Raw genomic sequence first — 19,954 nt, forward strand, 5'->3', positions numbered from 1 at the left:
TACAGTTTTGAAATAGCAGGAAAATATATAAAACTTTGATAGTATTACAATTATTACCGGCAGAGTAAAAATAGTAGTTGAATACGTGTGGCGAAAATGATATAGAAATGCTGATAATTGCAATCAATCAATCAATCGACCCTGTGACCGCTGACCGGTTGCTGTTTAGTGAACTGATGAGTGGTAATTGTATGTTCCTGGCTGGATTTTTAATCATTTGCACCAGATCGTCAAATTAATACAGATTAGCATTTTTACAGGGTGTGGGCTATCGATTGCGACAAAATGGTAAGAGAATATTAGTAATGAATTGATTAAATTTAAGCTTACTGCATCCAACCAAAATAAAATTGTGAAATGGAAATGACCACCAATATTACAATCATATCATCATCATTTTCATAATTAGGGGTTCATTCATATATTTTCATGACTAAACGGTTGTTTATGCCCGAGGAGCCGCTTGAACCCCGTTCATACATACCAGAACATTTTGTGATTCTTATTTCATCGAAATAATAACAAAATATTAGGCCAAGTAAAATAAAAAACATGTTTCACGTCCGGTTTTTGAAAAAAAGGAGGAAGAGGGGCTTTTTATTTTTATTTTTATCGCAAAATCGTGTGTAAATACCCATAATTAGAGCTGTTTTAGCATATGGTCATTTTCACGGTAAAACTAAAGGGTGTAACTTTGGATTTTTAACATTTTAATCCGTAGTGTTCTAATAAAGCCACAGAATTCCATAATTTTTGGCCACATAAGTCATCTAGTTAGCAGCTACCTTGGGTAGCATAATCAGCTTTGGGAGTTACTGCGTTCAGTTTTAGCAGGCTTAAATGTACTTAATATTGCCATTTTGAAAAACTATAAAAAACAGTAACATTTTTGTAAAACCCTGTGTTTTCTTCAGTTAGTTCATGGATAATTTTTCTTATCCTGAAAGTACAGTCATATGTTCAGTAAACACTGCCACATTAGATTTAATTGTGAACGGCCCTGTATTTTTGAGAACCGGACTTCAATATTTATCGCTTCGAGGTTTCATTTTCCGTTAACAATTGTTAACAAACTTTGTGGGTGTAGCTTTGGTTCATAATTCTTGGTTATTTCTTCACTTCTTCTTGATTCATAACAGTTGTTATCTTAACTTGAAATGGGTAACAAAATTAGCCGATTTGCAAGCTTTTAAAATTTTTATAAAATCTTGACTTCAAATGGCCGTTTTTCCGTTAACTTTTTTGAAGCCTCCGAAACAAACTGTTCAGCAAGCTTGTGCAAATATAAATAAAAGAGCTCATCCAATCTATTTATTAAAATGTAGCAAACTAGATCCTCAAGTCACATGTTTTTAAATCGTGGAGATATATATCACCGTTTGAAAATGGGACCCAATACAAACTTTCCGTTAACAATTGAAGCCTCCGAAACAAATGAAGCCTCCAAACAACAGTAAACTTAATTATCATCTATGCATATCTAAATTGGTGTGTTTCATACTGATATCTGCATTGTAATTATTACTTGATATGTGCAGAATGTCATAAATCAAAAAAAAAATTGACATTATGGTTAATGTTTGAAAAATATACTGATACCTTAAAAAGCCTGTTTCGGAGGCTTCACGTGCAAAAAACACCATACTTAACAAATGGGTGAAAAAATTAATGTGTGATAAATCTACAATATCTGCCGCATAGAATCATTGATTCAATACACACAAGAAAATAACAGCTTAGATGATCCCAACACTGTTGTTTTCAAAAAAACTACTTCTGCAATGTTTAACAAATGTTAACATGAAGCCTCCAAACAAAAAAATGACTTGCTGTGATAATTTAATTTTGTCACAACTGAAATTCAATACTTAGAAGCAAAGCATGAAAATTGGTAATTGTGATATTTTTTACCTATTTTTTATGTCAACTTGTAGTAGTTAGCTAAATATTTTACTTTTATGATCACCTGTGTTGTTAACTGAAGCCTCCGAAACACAAATCGCTTGAATTGCCAATTCTAAAAATAACTCCAATTTCTGTGAAACTTGGCTGGGAGGTTCCTTTCATCAAGTAGTATTTGTACATGAAGTTAGACATTCAAATTATTTTAGGAACCCAATTAAAACTTAAAAATATGTTTAAGGTTTGGAAATTTCCATTGTAAATGACACTTGATGTTAAAAATTTTCAAAACTGCAATTACAAACATAGCAATACATGGTATAAAATTTAACTTATATCTGTTGACTTACTTTGGAATGGAATTTCACATGTATTCCAGCTTTCATGTCAAAATTTTCTGAGGTTATGTAAAATACATTTTTCTTAGATTTTAACCAAAATGTTATGCAAATGTCAAATTTTTATTAGAAATCAAAAGGTTTAAGCCTTGAAACATTATTTTACTTGAAATTAAGTTGCTTCTATGCATGATTTCAGTAAACAGAAACATATTTAAGTGGTTTGAAATTTTGACCCTAAAAATCAAAAGTTACACCCTTTACCGTGAAAATGACCATATACAATAATGCCTGGAAAAAGGAGGAGGCCTCTTTTTATTTGTTGTTCTGAGAGATAGGCCCCCTCTACCTATCACAAAATCTTATAAAAGTGTTTCTTGTATATTAGCAAGGCTATAGAAAGCATCTCTACTTCCTAGACATATTTTTTGAAAAGTTATAACTGAAATTCAAAAATAAAAATAAAAATGATGAAACCTCAAAAAAGGAAGCGGGAGGGGACGTGAAACATGTTTTATTTTTTATTTGGCCTTATATTAGTAACATTATTAAAAAACATGATTTTTGACTCACATCCGGGACACCGGGCATAAACGCTGTTTATGCCCGGCTCTCGACCAATCACGCGCGCTGTTACATAGCGTGTATGTATGAATGCATGATCAGTGCACTGTGCAGTTCTAATAATTGTATGATTAAAATATCAGGGCTCACAGTGAGTTTCAATACCTACAGTGCAAGTGACTCTCTCTATTCATATTGTTTGCATATATTCACTTTTCATACTAGCCTGGGGTGCTAATCTGTGCACATTTGACAGATTAGCCTAGGTATGAAAAGTGAATTCAAATTTGCCATCAAACAGCATTATATTATATATCAAATTAAAGCCCTTGAGTAAAGAAAGCCAAAACTGAAAACTGTTTTGCCATCCATAACACTTTCCGTAGCAAAGTTTACCTTGTCAAAGATTAAGATTGACTTTCATCAAAAATATTCAGCCAATATTTATGCATCATTTAAAAAACAAACTTGAACAGCATAGTCTCATGATGAAAGTGCTGGTTTTCTATGTGGAACTGCTATCACAATCCCTCTAAAATTCCATGTGTGATTTACTCATCACAAAAATAAATCATATTTTGGTCAAGTGAGGTATAGACAATATATTTATGTTTCCTTGACGTAAATATGTATTGTGTTTGGGCCGTGGTTTAGGCCAATTGTGCTGACTAGCAAATGTGTTAACTAAGGTTTGCCTTTCATACCTAATTACCCACAATGATTGGAAATCACACATTGACTTTTTTAATACAATAATTTTTCATGATTATGAACATATACACAATGTCAATTGAATGTGTGGATGGGTAACAGGTTGTCAACTCAATATTATTATATTTTTCTAGATATATTATTAAATGCAATAAAATCCTGGAGTCAACTTACACAGAAGGTTTTATAACTTGGGCTGAGAACAAGTGCTAGAAATTTGTAGACCTACATAATGTGTAGTGTATGATGTGTATCTGGGTAGTCTACAAACCTGGATTTTAAAATGTATTCCTTGGTAACCAAAAATTTGTTGCAAACCTGTCTGGATACTTTATAATTTCAAGTATTTTGGGGGGCACTGGCCACACTGGATCCTGGACCCTCTCACAGGTGGGCCCTGGACCCCACTCATTAATCAATTTAGCAGAGGCTTAGGAAAGATACCTGTTTTTCCAAAATAATACAATAATAATAACTTCCATTCCCAAAGATAATCGCCCAGTGACCCATCTCCTTGCAGTAGAAACTGCACAACATACCATGTACAAGCCAGTGAATCAGTGATCTACTTTCAATGTAACCCGCGCAAAATAGCATCGCACAAGCCACTGATCTCCTTATGCCCCCAGCATACTTTCCTGCCGCTTGCCGCTGCGGCAAGCGGCAGAGCGTGTCAACCAATGACAAGCCTTGATTGCGTCCGATTGTCTGCAATGCGCGTGCGCCACGCCGCTCATTGCAAGCGGCAGGGTAGTATGAAACCAGCTTTACAATATAAACCAAGCAAAATAGCGTTCATCCTTCCTTCCTTCCTTCCAATACTGTGCTGCTCTCAATTGGCTGAGAATAAACGCACAACGTGTGTGGGCATGCGACGCATAAGACAACAGGAAAATTGAAGACAGGTGCATGTATACAGGTGCGAATAAAAAGGCTGGTGATCGATGAGGTTACTTCAGACGGACATCCCTCAGAGCAGTCTTGCAGCAGTTGAGGGATGGGTATGCAGCTGGATCTACTGGTAAGCGGTTCCACTCCCGGATGGTGTGAGGGAAGAACAAGCTGGCATACGCTGAAGAGTGGGTACGGTACATGGAAGGAAGAATCTGGAACTGTGGCCTCTGGTGGATGATGCAAGTTGAGACATACAATGTACATGTAATATGGTGTGATTGATTTTGTGGTTCTTTTTTCTCCCCAGGCACAAGGCAATGATGCATCATCACTGTTAAAGGAATTCTACGCCTTACAGGAAGAAAGGGTCAAAGTCTATCAAGATTTAGATAAGTGAGTAGGAAATACCATAATGTATTATGTACCCCCTCCCCCCTTTTTCCTGCCTTGTGATATTCAGGGGCGTAGCAGGAGCCCCGGGGACCCATGGACAAGAAACAGTGTGGGGCCCTTTTAGCACTAGGACTGGATTTACTACAATACAATAATAATAACTTCCATTCCCAAAGATAATCGCCCAGTGACCCATCTCCTTGCAGTAGAAACTGCACAACATACCATGTACAAGCCAGTGAATCAGTGATCTACTTTCAATGTAACCCGCGCAAAATAGCATCGCACAAGCCACTGATCTCCTTACAATATAAACCAAGCAAAATAGCGTTCATCCTTCCTTCCTTCCTTCCAATACTGTGCTGCTCTCAATTGGCTGAGAATAAACGCACAACGTGTGTGGGCATGCGACGCATAAGACAACAGGAAAATTGAAGACAGGTGCATGTATACAGGTGCGAATAAAAAGGCTGGTGATCGATGAGGTTACTTCAGACGGACATCCCTCAGAGCAGTCTTGCAGCAGTTGAGGGATGGGTATGCAGCTGGATCTACTGGTAAGCAGTTCCACTCCCGGATGGTGTGAGGGAAGAACAAGCTGGCATACCATAATGTATTATGTACCCCCCTCCCCCCTTTTTCCTGCCTTGTGATATTCAGGGGCGTAGCAGGAGCCCCGGGACCCATGGACAAGAAACAGTGTGGGGCCCTTTTAGCACTAGGACTGGATTTACCATTGGGCCAGAGGGGCCCCAAAATTACCCTGTGTAAAAATATGTTCCTCTTAGCCCAACAACACATGTTTTAGATCAAAATATGGTAAAATTGCAAAATTCTGCGCGCATATATCATACTTAGCCCTTCACATAGCAAAATTCAAATTTGGGCAAAAATGGTCTGAAATAAAAAAATGATTTCGTGCGGAAATGTTCTAGTAAGATCTAAGGGTGTGAGTGAGTCCCGGGGAATTCGAGTCCCGCCCGAGAATCCTGTTACCCGGGCAGGAAATTCCCGGCCCGAATACCCGAAATTTAAAAAAAAACAAAAAAACCATTCAACCATGAATGATCCTAGCATTTAGGTCTAGGTCCGGGGACACTAAAAAACGGGAAAAAATAACTTTAAAAAAAAACACGCCGGGTACCCAGGCACAAAATAACCCGAAAATCACACCCCTAGTAAGATCAGAAGAAAATATGCTTATCTCCTTCTAATTTGCAATGCTTCTGCCACCACTGTCGATCTTTTGGCCTGGCCCAGGTAAACTCGGCCATAGGGCTACCTTTTAGCATCTCCTTAATCAGCAGTCAGCACTTATTTCATTTTCTCTTAAATTGCTTGGGGCCCCTGAACCTGTCCCTCGGGTCCCATGGACTTCGTCCACCCTTCCCCCACTTGCTACGCCCCTGGTGATATTTCCTGTGAACTATATGACAGTAGGTTGTAGTAGGCTAGTGAGCAAATCTTGAGATTTAGTTTAGGCCAACAAAAAGTTGTTTGTTTGTTCATTACCTTACATGTAGATCCAAGATGGAGGGTCATCAGTCAGATTTTTCTTAAGATTGTAGCCAATGCTTGCATATACAGGGTGTCCCTGAAAGAACTGTATCGTTAGAAACTTTGAAAGCCACAACTACACATAACTTAAGAACTGGTGTGGTTGAGGAATAAATTGGCTGTCACATGTATACTCTTTTGAATTTTGACAATTGACCACACCCTTCTTGAAACAATTTTATGAATTTCCCTTACTTTCATACCTTTCTATGGATTGAATAAGGGTGCGAGTGAGTCCCGGGAAATCGAGTCCTGCCCGAGAATCCTATTACCCGGGCAGGAAATTCCCTGATGATGTCACTGACCTCCCGGAACCACGGGGGCGCCACAACATCTTCTTGTTTGACGTCATCTTCATCTGTGACATCATTGGAGATTTCTCAACAGTATCACTAGCATCAACAAATCTTCAGAGCAGTAGCATCTGTAGACTATGCCATAGTCGAATTTTATTAAAAATATGTTATTATTAGTCATGATGAACCCATTTCGTTGAACTCAAAATTATACTGATGTTTATTAAAATTAAAGTATTCAATAGTAAAATGATCATAAAGAGTTAAAAATATCAGATGATTAGTAACAATAAAAGTAATTGAATGCAACATTATCTTGCATAATTATAATGGCTCACTTTAATACTGAACAATTCTAGTTTATTGATAGCGAACCCCGAAAATCCGACTATGGACTTTGAATTTTAAGCAGAACTTTACCCTCTGGACTTTGCTCTCTAAAAACACTGTCAAGCATACTTGTTTATCAGTCCATTAAGCACAAGTACTAAGCATGGTATAGTACAAGACGCGCTAGATGTTTGATGAGAGATTAACTTTTGCGTCAACACAAAAGCGCCGCAAATACCACAGATAATTGTGTACGGTGTAGTTAATGGTAATGGCGCGGGCCCGGAAGATTTAAACCATAGCGAGATATGGGCGACCAATCACAAGGCAGATCCATTTAAAGATGCATTACATCATGGCCAATTTTAGTTAGGCCAGAAATTGGCCTAACTCTCCATAGAGTCCTGTGTTTTAAAATCTTAACCGCAAGGCAAAGTCAGTAGTCCACTTGGGAAGCTAACAAACAGAGGGAGTGTGGTGACTGAAAAGATCAGATACAGATGTGAAAATCTATCAGTTGCACACAAATCAATATAAATCAGAGTTTTATGCTTAAATGTAATAGCCAGAGTATGCAAACTGGGCAAGTGGACTACAGAGAAGTCTACATGTATAGCATCTGCTGAAGATGCCGGTTAACCCGGTTAACCAAATTTGAGTAGCATAGACGTATAATTTTGCTTTCTATATAAATTTGTATGTTTTCATATATTTGTTACATGAATTTCCTTTCAGGGGGCATGCTGACTACCTTCAGACGGCTCCTAATTACAACTTTGTAGCATATCGTCAAGTGGTTCACAACTGCACTGAAGAATTCAATCGGATATCTAACCGTATCATAGAGATAGAGAAGGTATTCAAGGATGAGCTTGGTAAATCCAACTTGGCTGGCTTCATTAGGAATGTCCAGGATGGAGAAAAGGAAAAGCTGGAACTGGTATGTACTGGAACGTTTGATGTGATCAAGCAAAATGAGTCGGATATCAGGAATTTTGATTTTGAGATATAGCCAATAATAGTATTCAACTTCCTTTGTATTTTATTGCTCTGAGGAACACTAAAATGATGATATCTCTGAAACCATAAGTCTAATTATGATGGGGATTTTAGCAAATAAAGCTCTGAGAATGGCTCATGTAAGGGCTCATATTGAAATTCCCTTACACAGGAAGGTGTGCGCCATCCTGCAGCTTTCCTATGCTAGCCTTCTTTTGTTAAAATCCTGTGTGATTATAACACTGCAATTAGCCACTTAAATTAGGAGCGCGCTTTCCTGGGTTGTGCAATGAGTCATAGTCAGTTTGTTTTCTTCCCATTCGTCATGGACCACTTCAAAAGGCAGGGTGTATCACTGATGATGCATATAATCCATCTTTATAATCCGATTTATGACCGAGCTTTCCTGAGGCGTGGGCTTAGCGAGGGGAATCCTGCCTTCTTTCTGTGTGAAAGCATGGTAGGGTATTTTAATATGAGCCCTAATGTGTTTTGATCAACATAAGACTCATTTAGCTTGATCGCATCACATATATATATGTCCTTGTTACGGACTAATCAATATGCATGCAATCATAGATAGTGATATGATAACCAATCAGAGTAAATATTAGAACAATTCTATGATTTTATTGATTTTGTATTACAGGCATGAGAATTTTCAGGCTTAAATTGCCTGAATTCAAGCAGTTTAGTTGTCCAAATTTCTGGGCCAAATTTACACATTTTTATTTGTTTTTCAGCCTGTTTTGGGCCTTTTAAGGCTGAATTCACATGCTTTTGCAGGCAGTTTTCAAAATACACATAGCCATTCTCATGCCTGGTATAAATGCGTTTTTAGACGTGTTTGCGTCATATAGGATTGATTCATTCTCTTTACGGGTTGATACCTTTACATTTGCTCGTATTTACCAACATTTTTAGTGACAATTTTGTTATACAAATAACAGGATTTCTTTTTCTCATGTAAAATAGGTTCAAAACTGCATATTGCTTGTTGATGAAGAAATTGTACAAAATGATACACTTGTACTGAGATGTTGATTGTCGATGATACATCTAGTGCAGTCCCCCTGCAGGGCTTGTGCATTAGATGCACCAATATTTCAGTATGCTTGCATTATTTTGTACAATTTCACTCTCAGCATGTATTACACAGTTAATCCCCATCACATGCTTCGTTTTGCATTTAAAATGCTGTGTTCAACCTGCAATCTGCACTTAGCCTTAATAATTGTTCCTGATGTATGTTTGATTATTTGGTTGGCTTTTTGTTTTTTTTTGTAAACAGACAGCAGATCTGCAGTTGGCTAAACAGAAGGTAATAGATGAACCATCAAGTGAAGAACATCCTGCTGAGCTAGCCGATATCAAACAAAGGTAAACTTAGATCTAAACACCCCCAACACACAACCTGCCCCTATACATATGTGGTGTGATCAAGGAAAATCAGTCTGAAGTCGGACATATTCAATTTTCAGTTTCTTATAGGATTGTAAATCGTATTTGCAAAGCTACATTTTGCAGAAAACCCCATTGAATTTGGACAAACAGTGAGCAATTATTAGAGTTTCCAAAATAATAGGAAACAAAAAGAAATACTTACTTTGTTTGGCTATATCTCAAAATCAATTTTTCCAATTTCTGACTGATTTTGCTTGATCAAATCACATATGCTCACAGGTGTGTGCATACACATGTGTGATACATGGACCCTATGTAGTATGTAAAGTAACATCACTCATAACAGCCATCCTCATTGAAATTAAATTCTGTTCACCAGGGGATGAATTGTCCACCAACATGGCTGCCATTGCTTTGTTGAGGAGCTCGATTGCACCAGAGCTCCTACAATTCGCCTTTTAAACAACATTTCAGGAGTATGATTTACTGAGCTCCTCACTACTTGAATACCTGTGTTTAATACAGATATTAAAAGATTGAGCTCCTTGTTGACCACCTTAGTAAACTCAGGAGAGTGATTAACAGAGTTCCTGCAATTTTCAAAAATGAAGGCCTGCTTATATGTACCGGAGCAATATATCCTGGTACACAGATGGAGGCCGCCATCGTGGGTTTTGGGGTACTGGCGACCGTTGATTGCCATCACACCCCAACGCGCCCAGCACCATGACTCTACGCGATCAGCATCGCGTCCCAACTGTCAATCACTGGAGCTTGACAACGATATCTGAATAGACTATTGCCAAGTCTTACGTGTAGGGCATATAAATTTAGGTTAATTCTTGTGATTGAAAGAGACTGAGTATTTTTTTGTATTCTTGGATGGGATTGTGGGTTTGTTGTTCGATTTGATGGATGGGCTAAAAATATCATTAAACTAGATGTTCAACATTTGTTAAAAATACTTACCGTATTGGTCCGAGTATAGTCCCACCCGTTTTTTATGTGAAAATTTTTCACAATTGGGGGTGGGATTATACTCAATTTCAAAAACAAAAAAATTTTAAGTTTATTTTTTCCGGTTTTGGAGTGTCCCTGGACCTAGACCTAGATGCTAGGATCATTCGTGGTTGACCTAAAAAAAAAAAAAAAAAAAAAAATTTCAAGATATTTTGTATTTTTAATATGAAAATTGATACTTTGTTTTCATGTCATACTCTATTAATGATTTCAAAATGCATTCAAATTCAATGGGACTATACTCGGACGAATACGGTAATAGTGGGCTTGAAAAAGTTTAACCATGGATGCAAAAAGAGACGATTTTGCTGTAAATTTTCTTGCTTGAACACAGCACGGTCACGATATAACCGGTAGAAGTTGCAGTAGCGTCTCAGGATACGCAATGGAAGGGTAATGGCAGCTTACATACCTGTATAAATTAATTGACTAGCTGTCATATCCCAATTGAATTAATCCCTGTCTGAACCTTAATGTACACGTCTACATTAACTACACTGAAACTTATATATTTTTCTCATTCACAGAATGTCAACAGTAGTTGATAAAATCACCAGCTATCTAGATGACCTGAAGTATGAAGCCGAGGACCTACTAAGTGAAGCCTCCGACAGATGAATACACCCATATCACTGCAATAAACATGTCTGTCTGCAATGGCTGTTTTGGCCTACTTTATGGTTTTATCACAAGCTGAGTGTGACGAGTCAGTGGATGTAGTACAAGCTCTTATGAGGTTCTATTTAAGTCGGTATGCATATTTATACTATGTGAAATACTACGTACCTGCACAGAGTGTGCATACTGCGTCTGGCTGGCTTAGGTGTACGGTAACCCTAACCTTAACCCTAATATAAAGCATAACCCTAAACATGAACCCTAGAATATATGTCCGCATTCAGTGTCACACTGTCTGTATACAGCAGATCCTGACTCTGTACTGTATCCAACCCTAACTCTAAACCAAACCCTAACTTTTTTAACCCCCTGGACACTACTGGTCATCTAACAGCATTTCTGATTGGTTGATAACTCGAAATGCTCATTTCAATTGCCAATTATGATTAGGCTTTAAACTATTTATGGTCAAACTTGCATTTCCAGATGATCTTTTTAATACCTTCCTTGATTGGTTCAAAATTGGACACAATATTCATTTTGGCCAATCGGCAGGTAGTTCTCATGGGGTTAAGCATCTGAGCTGCAGCATATATACCAGAGTGTAGTGTACTTGTATACATATGTTCCATTGTGTGTTTTGGTTGTTCAGACCAAGCAGACCCTTTGGTTACATTTCCTTGATACTAGCTGTCACAAATAATTGAATGCTCCAACAGCAATCAGTCGTTGCAGATTTAATTTTATTGCACTCATTATTTGATGATCATTGATAAAATAATGCCAACATTCCTGTGTATTAAGTATTATTTCTGTTTTCACTGCCACAGAACTGATGACAACGTGAACGATGACCAAATTATGTGGCGTATATATATAAAGATGTATGTTAAGTTCAAATTTTAAAATTTGAGTTGATACGGTCGCGTCTCAAATTGTCCAGCAGTTCCAAATTTTAACTTTTGATGTACATAACACTGTACTTATGGAATATCCTTTAACACCTTTCATGTTGTAGGTTTAATGGTAGGTTTAGGGATAGGTTTAGGGTTAGAATATAGGATTGTGGGTAGTATTAGGGTTTTCATAATTGGGGACAAGAATGGTGTCACAGTGTGAAAGGGTATTCCACAGTCAGTTTTGTTCCAAAGTTTAAAATAAATTAGTCAAGCTTGTTTCATCTCTCCATGATGTGGACCTATACTCCACACAAAAATGTCCCATACACAAAACAAAAGGAATAGCTTAAAAACACTCAGCCTAAATTACCATACTTTTGTTCTGTGTATTTTGATACCTCATTCGGCACAATGCAACTTTATTTCCCCAAGTTATACCAATTTGAATGAAAAAAGAGAGCATTTAAAAAGTGACAAATTTGGGATATCTCCTCTTTCAGGGTGATTCTGTCCAGCTATTGTGACGGGCTCATTTACAGCATGGCAGATCAACGCTCACTCACCATGCTCATAATTAGCACGTTTTGAGAGAAAAGTCTACATAACTTTTTGTCCTTTTTGAAATGATCTCTTTTTCATTCAAATTGATATAATTTGGGAAAATAAAGTCACATTGTGTCGAATGAGGTATAAAATTACACAGAACAATTTCTCCATCTATTGAATACTAGAACTTCATTTGGTAATTTCATTAAATCAGCAAGTTTATTCTCATCAATTACATAAGACAAATAATGATACATGAAAAAAATATGTATAGCAACAATAAAATACATATAGTAAAACAAACTGGCAGTGAAAAATCTAGGACACGGAGATACCCCACCAGCGAGTCTCCGGCAAGATAGAATATTAAAAACAATTGTTAAAAGACATTATAGCTTAAACATTGGTGGATTGATCCATGATGGTTCGAATTTTGAACAATATACTAAAAGATGTTAGTTATTAATGTCTTAAAATATATTGCTTTTAAAAAAATGTATTGATACTTTTTGTGCACAGTGAATATATACTACATTAGTACATTATATGAAGTATTTTATATCATTGTTGAAGTAAGTTATGTGCAATTATGCTACATCGAAGTACTAACTTAACTTGGAAATTAAAATGTCTGAAATTTGCTATCGAGGGCTCGGAATATTTGATTTGCATAAGAATGTTTATGCATTACAGTTTTAAATACATTACACCAAATATGGTCAAATGTTGCTAAATTTTGAGATACAGTGACTGGAAGAAATTAGCTGAAAACCCCCATAACTTTAGATCAGTCCAGTATTTTATTCATAATTTACCTTCTTATGAATAGGAATATTTTATATATTCTGTGAAATAACTGATGTATTTCACACTATACTTTGATTAGCTCGTAATCGGCGGGAATCGTTAGGCTTTTACCATGACGCCAAAAAGTAGACCCACATTAAGAGTGATAAAGTTGATCTGTCTTGTCTATATTGTGCATGTTAAATAAAGTAGACAAAGTATGATGAACTTCATTTACTTCAATTAACACTTTGTGATGTTTCTGGCGAGATGTCACAAGGCAATTCTCAAAATAAAATATATTGATATTAATCCGCGATGTAACTTATAAGGCCTGCCGATTACGAACTGATCAAACTATAATTGTAATATTAGAATGGTTGGGTTACGGACACATATGATACCACCCAAACCAGTAGATTTGGCTATTTCAGTTGAACTCCATACACCCCTATGGAAAACATGACCTTAATCTTCCACACAGGGAGTGTGAATTTCAAATAGGGGTTACCTGAATGGGTGACTCCATTTGAAGTCTACATCCCCTGTGTGGGAGATTAAGGTCATATCTTCCATAAGGAATGTATGGATTTCAACTGGAATTTCCCATTGTTGGGCAGAAGCAAGTTAAGTTGGTCATAACTATATTGTTCTCCCATGCATGATCTTATAAGCAATTGATGGAGTATCATTTGTATACCACTCCTATTTTTAAAACACGTTTTTGTCAGTACTTTAATAATTTATTGTAAAAGTGGATATTTTTTGTGGTATTAATTTTCACTTTTCTTAGCTGGTGTTTAATTGTAAGCATGCAAAACTGTGTATTTAATAAATGTGTGTACAGCAAATTTAAAGTGAAATTTAAAACAAGTGAATATGTTTTATGTTTTGCAGGGTGAAAATTAATTTCATGAAAATTACCACTTTTACATAATACTGTTTTTATACACCTTGTGTATACTTATATAATTGTTACTTTGTAGTAAGTAACCTTTGTATTTTGTGCAATATTATAATATGTACACGTATATGATTATTATATTATAATAGTTGTAGACTTAAGTTGTTGCAGGGTTGTAGGTTTTGATTGACACGCAGGCTAGTTTAGATGCAGTTACAGGTTAGGGACACGGTAGTGCATTGGTCCAAGTCTTTGACTCATAATCCATAAAGGTTATGGGTTCGAATCCCTGCTGTGCCAATGTGTTGTGCACCTAGGCAAGGCTCTTCACCCCTATTGCCTCTCCCCACCCAGGTTTACAAATGGGTATTGGTTCAATCCCAGGAAGGAAACAGACTCACAGACAAAATAAGAAAGAAAGCTGGAAAATTTGGTGCTACGCTACCACTGTTGGAAGGTAGAGTTTTGCCCTCTGTACAAATTGATGGCTTAGCAGCAGAAGGACGTATCTTCATTAGCTGCTGTATGTATGATTGCTTGTGATATATAAGTTTACTTACTGCATATTGAATGCTCTATACAAGTTGATGCTGTATGGACTATGCCATCTAAGAGTAAACTCAGGCGGCGAGCGGCATGATGGGCGGAGAGAGACGGCAAAACTGCTCAGCCGTATGGCATTTTCCATACACTCGGTTCAGTTTTGTGGGGTTCATTATCGAACCCCAATGGTTTTAGCTTGTATTAATATCATTTATTAACATAGGCCTACTTGTTTGTGATATTTTAAGCGTTTTAAAATTTCAAAATAATACACGGTTGACAACGGAAATGTACTGAATTTAGAGAATTTGTGGCGCTCACCACCTGAGTAAACTCATGAATGCATATCACAATGGCACACATACCAGCTATTAATGGCATGTGTGTCTTTCTGAAATGCAAGTGACATTACAAATATGGCCAAGTTTGCCTTCTCTGGTGTAATTCGGCAGTTAAAATGCAAAAATAATGCATTAATTATATTCCCATGATTTGCTTGATTTGAAAATGGCACCATGGTCATCCCAAAACTGTGTGAGAAACAAATCTTTGTCAGATTTAAATAATGTTGGATTTTAAACCCTGTATACATGTAGGTGTTTTGATGTTGTTTATGAAGTTGAAACAAAAGTGAAGCTTCTTCCACTTTGCTAAGTGTTATAGAAATATTATATGAGCTTGATTGTTTAACTGAGGCAGAAACTCCTAATTATTAGTTTGTACCTGAACCCTGCTTTAAAGGGTTGAAAGGGCAAGTCTATTGCTGGACTAAACCATAACAATGGAAAGCTGATACGAGGACAATGAAATTGGCATTTTTGTTGCAAAAATAAGTTGTTTTTAAATCCTCTGAGCACAACCTGCCGATCTAACATTGCCTCTGATTGGTCAATTACATGATATCTTCATTTTAATCACCAATCAGAATGGAGCTTTGCAAATAATTCATCTCAATTTTTTGTGTGGTGAAATTATTCTAACAATGTTGTTGATTGGTCCAATTGATAATGAAAACTTCTTTTTTTTTGACCAATAGGCAGGTTGTTCTCATGGGGTTAAAAGTTGATATTCAGCATTGCCAAACTGTATTATGCTAATTACATTATGATGCCTTTGGTTACAAATTCCAAGGAAATAGTGCAATAATTAATATTCATTTACCTGTGTTTTATTGTTGTTTTATAGATATTACTGTGTTAAGACTACGGTAACTAAGAGGTTAAATTTGAAATAAATGTAGTTTTTACTTTGAAGTAAACTGTAATTTGAACTGTAGATCATGACAACAAATTGTAATCAATAGTAAGGGGCTGTGAAATAATTATTTGTCCTCCCTGGTGGACAATAAAAGGGGTGGCAAGCAATTTTTGGGGTGGCAAGCAGTTTTTGGCATGGCAAAGAAGGGGGGGGCAAGTTTTAGCTGGTGGGGGGATAGGGCCAAAAGATTTTGGTAAGTCAAAAGGAGGGAGAAATTTTTCGCATACATTTATAGGCACCTTTTAATAAAAACAAAATTTGGCAACATGCAAGGAGAATTTTATGACGGGCTGTGAAGGGGGTGTTTGTTTGTCATGCAGCGGGAGGGGGAGCATATTGGGCAGGCCACAAACATGGCAGGTCATTTGAAATGTGCCCACCCTGGGATACAGATAATTATTGCTCAACCCCTATCTCTTTGTCACAGAGATTTATGATATGGACAAACCATGTAATCAACTAATTCTTACCATTTCTATTCTAGTACCATAGATCCTCACGTCTACTGCAGGAGATGACACACAGAAGATGTCGCATGCACTGGCAATACATCAAATCAGTGGCTCAGTGACACAAAGACGTATGTCCATTAGCTGCTGAGTGTAAGGTTGTTTCTGACGTGCATGAGTTCAGTGCAAGTCCTATATGAGTGCTCATATTTGGTACAGGCAATCATACACACAGCAGCTCATGGATATATGTCTCTCTGCTGCTGAGTCGTTAAAATAGATTTAAGGGATATGAAGATACAGCGGAATCTTGTTAACACAGAATTGTCAGGGCCTTGGATTTTAGTTTTAGTAGGATTTTTATTATAATATGTAAAGGTATATGCTTGGAACAAAAAATAATTTTTTGTTATCAGGAATTATGTATATGTGCTAACAGGTTTTGTGTTAATGAGTTTCCATGTATGTGATGTGATTAAGCAAAATCAGTCGGAAGTCGGAAATATTGATTTTAAGATACAGCCAAACAAAATTAATGAAGTATTTCCTTTTGTTTCCTAGTATTTTGGAAACTATTTTGTTTTTCAAAATGTAGCTTTGCAAATGCTTGTTACAATCATATTAGAAACTGAAAATTGAATATGACTGACTTCAGATTTTGCTTGATCACACCACATATGAGACACTGCAATTTTTCCCCTTTCTGGTATTTGCATGTTTTACCTGGCTGGGTTTCACCTCTGCAATTGATGTTTCAACAAAATGTTCATTTGTGCTTTGCACCACTGAGGTCCCGGTTCAAGCCCGGCGCGCCCAAGGACTCATGTGCACTTGGTTTATCCCGATTCCATGCTCGCTCTCGCAGGTTTTCTCCGGGATCTCCGGTTTCCTCCTGTATCGCAAAAATCGGTGATTAGTTGTTTGGTTATCAAAAACTTCCTTCACCCAATGGAATTTGGGGAGCTGCACAGAAAATTGATGGATGTTACAATCTAAAGGTGGATAAGTGTGCGCCGTTCGGCAGCAACCTAGTTGATGCGATCTGATTGTGATGATTCATCATTGCAGCGAAATTACAGCGCTTTGAGCCCTCTAAGATCTGGAGAAAGGCGCTTTATAAATCCAAAATTTATTTTAATTCATTTTATGTCATTATAACAACTTGGGGTATAGACGAAACATTTTCACATGTCCTGTTAGGAGATATCTAAATTTAGACATTTGAATGCAGTTGTGTAGCAGTTGTGCTGGTAGAATATCATGTGCACAAGCTTTTTAGCAAATTAGCAATTTGCTTTAAAAAAAAATCTTGAGAGATTTGATGGTAGTTGTTACCAGACTCAATAAAAATGGTTTTGGTTTGGCAACACTAATGCAAGCTATGATTTTCATACCACCGCTGTTTAAAGTACTACATGTATAACTTCTGAAGTAGTGTAGGCCTAATTTATAATTTATAATTTATAAGAATTTATAATTGTAAAAATTTGACACTTATAATAAGTACAGTGTGCATTACTGTTACCCAGCAGTTTTCTGTAATTATGGACAAGACTGGTACATAAAATGCAACATAAGATAGACCTAAATGTAGATTTAATGTTACAAAAGGTCATTAAGGGCTCGGATAGCAATGTTTGCACAGTATTTTTGTGGGACCTGAGAGCACATCAGACATATCAAATTGCATTCTGAATATGAGGAATGTCCTTTTGATACCAAATAAATTTTTTGAAATTTGCGACATAATACAATCTAATGATATGTACTTTTAACTGGGAGGAAATGCTGTCCATCGTATGGAAATTTTCACCTTTTGTATTGAAGATAATTTTTTTTTTGGGAAAAAGTATACATCTTCAATACGAAAGATCAAAATTTTCATGATGAACAATTGGCCATAGAATTTGGATTGTATTGCAAATTTCATAAAATCAAAATTATTTGAGATCGTCCTGATGTGCTCCCAGGTCCCACAAGAAATACTGTGCAAACATTGATATCTGATCCCTTAAACAATATATTCTGGTCATTCTAAAAATCAAATTGATGGGTATCATTTTGATACAGCCTGTATTTCAGATGTGCAAGACACATTTTTATTTTACCAAGATTTATTTTAAGGCATTTCTATCATGATCTAAAATGATCCAGAAATTTGCAATGTTTTTTTTTTAAATATAATAATGAGCCGTATACAATTGTAGGAAAGAATGTATCTTTGTTTATTATCATGGTGCATAAATAACTAGTACTAGCTTTGTGTAATTTAGTCTGTGGTATTAAATGTCTTGAATAAATTGTGATTAAATCACATGATGCAAATTTAAAAGAAATTAAAACTGTCTTTTGTCTGAGTGTGTTTGACTCTGACTTTTTGATTAGCAGTCATCTTGAAGACTTGGTTTCAGATTTTCAGAAAACGGATACTGAACACATGGAAAAACAAATGTGATTTTAAAACTAAACCATATTTCCAAGATATCTAACACTTCCCACTTCTTCCATTTCAATTTACTGTACTGATTTGCTATCTAGTGAAACATGGGTCGATAGTGACAAAAAAGTCATATGAACCATAGACCGTTAAGACATGGACGGTCATCTGCAGCATACTAGTATCCTTTGAAGCTATGATCGTCACGCCTGAACACAAAGAAAAGATAGTCTTCAAACCTGCCACCAAATCGATTTATGATACAAAAGGTCAACCCAACTCTCATCCACTCAATTGCATTATCAGTCGCAAACCAATGGAATGTTATGCTCTGAGCATCCGTGCAAGCATGATGTTGAGACCAAGCCTTATTTAACGCCCAGTGAAACTCATTCAATGCCAGAGTTACAGGTATTGTTAGATAAATGGCAACGGTGAATGTATTTATTTAATTAACTTGAAACTGAATCAAATAAGTGGTTTTTACCGTGGTATTTCTTGTAACTATAATTGTTTTATTGATATTGCAGTCGTAACTGTGTCAGAGACAATGTATGTGCTTCGATTGAATGCCGCTTCTTTCAAACATGCTAATCCAACAGGTGCGATTGAGACGTACATGGTTTCAGCATAATGTGAAATTTCTATAGAATTACGATACATACATACATACATACATAAAGGTATTTATAAAGCGCCTTTAAAATTTATCAAAGCGCTGAACAAGGAGAGAAAGGATGGGGAAAAAAAAGAAACACAGTGGAACAAGAAAGAAGCTAACTGAAAAGGTGAGTTTTCAGTTTCTTCCTGAAAACTAGAATTGATGGAGACTCCCTGATGGCTTTAGGGAGTTTGTTCCATTCCCTCGGGCCAGAGACAGAGAAGGTATTTAAACCAGATCCTCTATGTGCCCTAGGCTGACTAAGCAGAGTCTTATCGGAAGAAGATCTCAATTCTCTTCCGGGAGCATAGGCTGAAAGAAGCTCACAAAGATATTTGGGGGCACGGCCCTGAGAGCACTTGAAAACATAAAGCAGAAGTTTAAAAAGAATTCGGTCCTGGATTGGAAGCCAATGCAATTGAATGAGAAGGTTGGAGGTACCAGTT

At 36.6% G+C, this 19,954-nt stretch overlaps 1 protein-coding gene across 1 annotated transcript; it reads left to right on the plus strand.

Moving 5' to 3' along the window:
• The first annotated feature begins 146 nt into the window (after positions 1-146).
• On the plus strand, positions 147-16,104 carry LOC140141097 (required for excision 1-B domain-containing protein-like). Its single transcript, XM_072162875.1, has 5 exons — positions 147-288; positions 4,717-4,802; positions 7,721-7,925; positions 9,276-9,364; positions 10,936-16,104. Exons 1-5 carry the CDS (start codon positions 286-288, stop codon positions 11,024-11,026), a joined length of 474 nt encoding a protein of 157 aa, XP_072018976.1. The 5' UTR covers positions 147-285; the 3' UTR covers positions 11,027-16,104.
• Positions 16,105-19,954: the final 3,850 nt, after the last annotated feature.

Source organism: Amphiura filiformis, chromosome 19, assembly GCF_039555335.1.
Source record: "Amphiura filiformis chromosome 19, Afil_fr2py, whole genome shotgun sequence".
Classification (NCBI taxonomy): domain Eukaryota; kingdom Metazoa; phylum Echinodermata; class Ophiuroidea; order Amphilepidida; family Amphiuridae; genus Amphiura; species Amphiura filiformis.

Bases quoted from the DNA above. Each gene is read 5' to 3' on its own strand.
- LOC140141097 (XM_072162875.1), top strand. The intron at 4,803-7,720 runs GTGAGTAGGAAA...ATTTCCTTTCAG, and splicing joins GTCTATCAAGATTTAGATAA to GGGGCATGCTGACTACCTTC. The intron at 7,926-9,275 runs GTATGTACTGGA...TTTTGTAAACAG, and splicing joins AAAAGGAAAAGCTGGAACTG to ACAGCAGATCTGCAGTTGGC.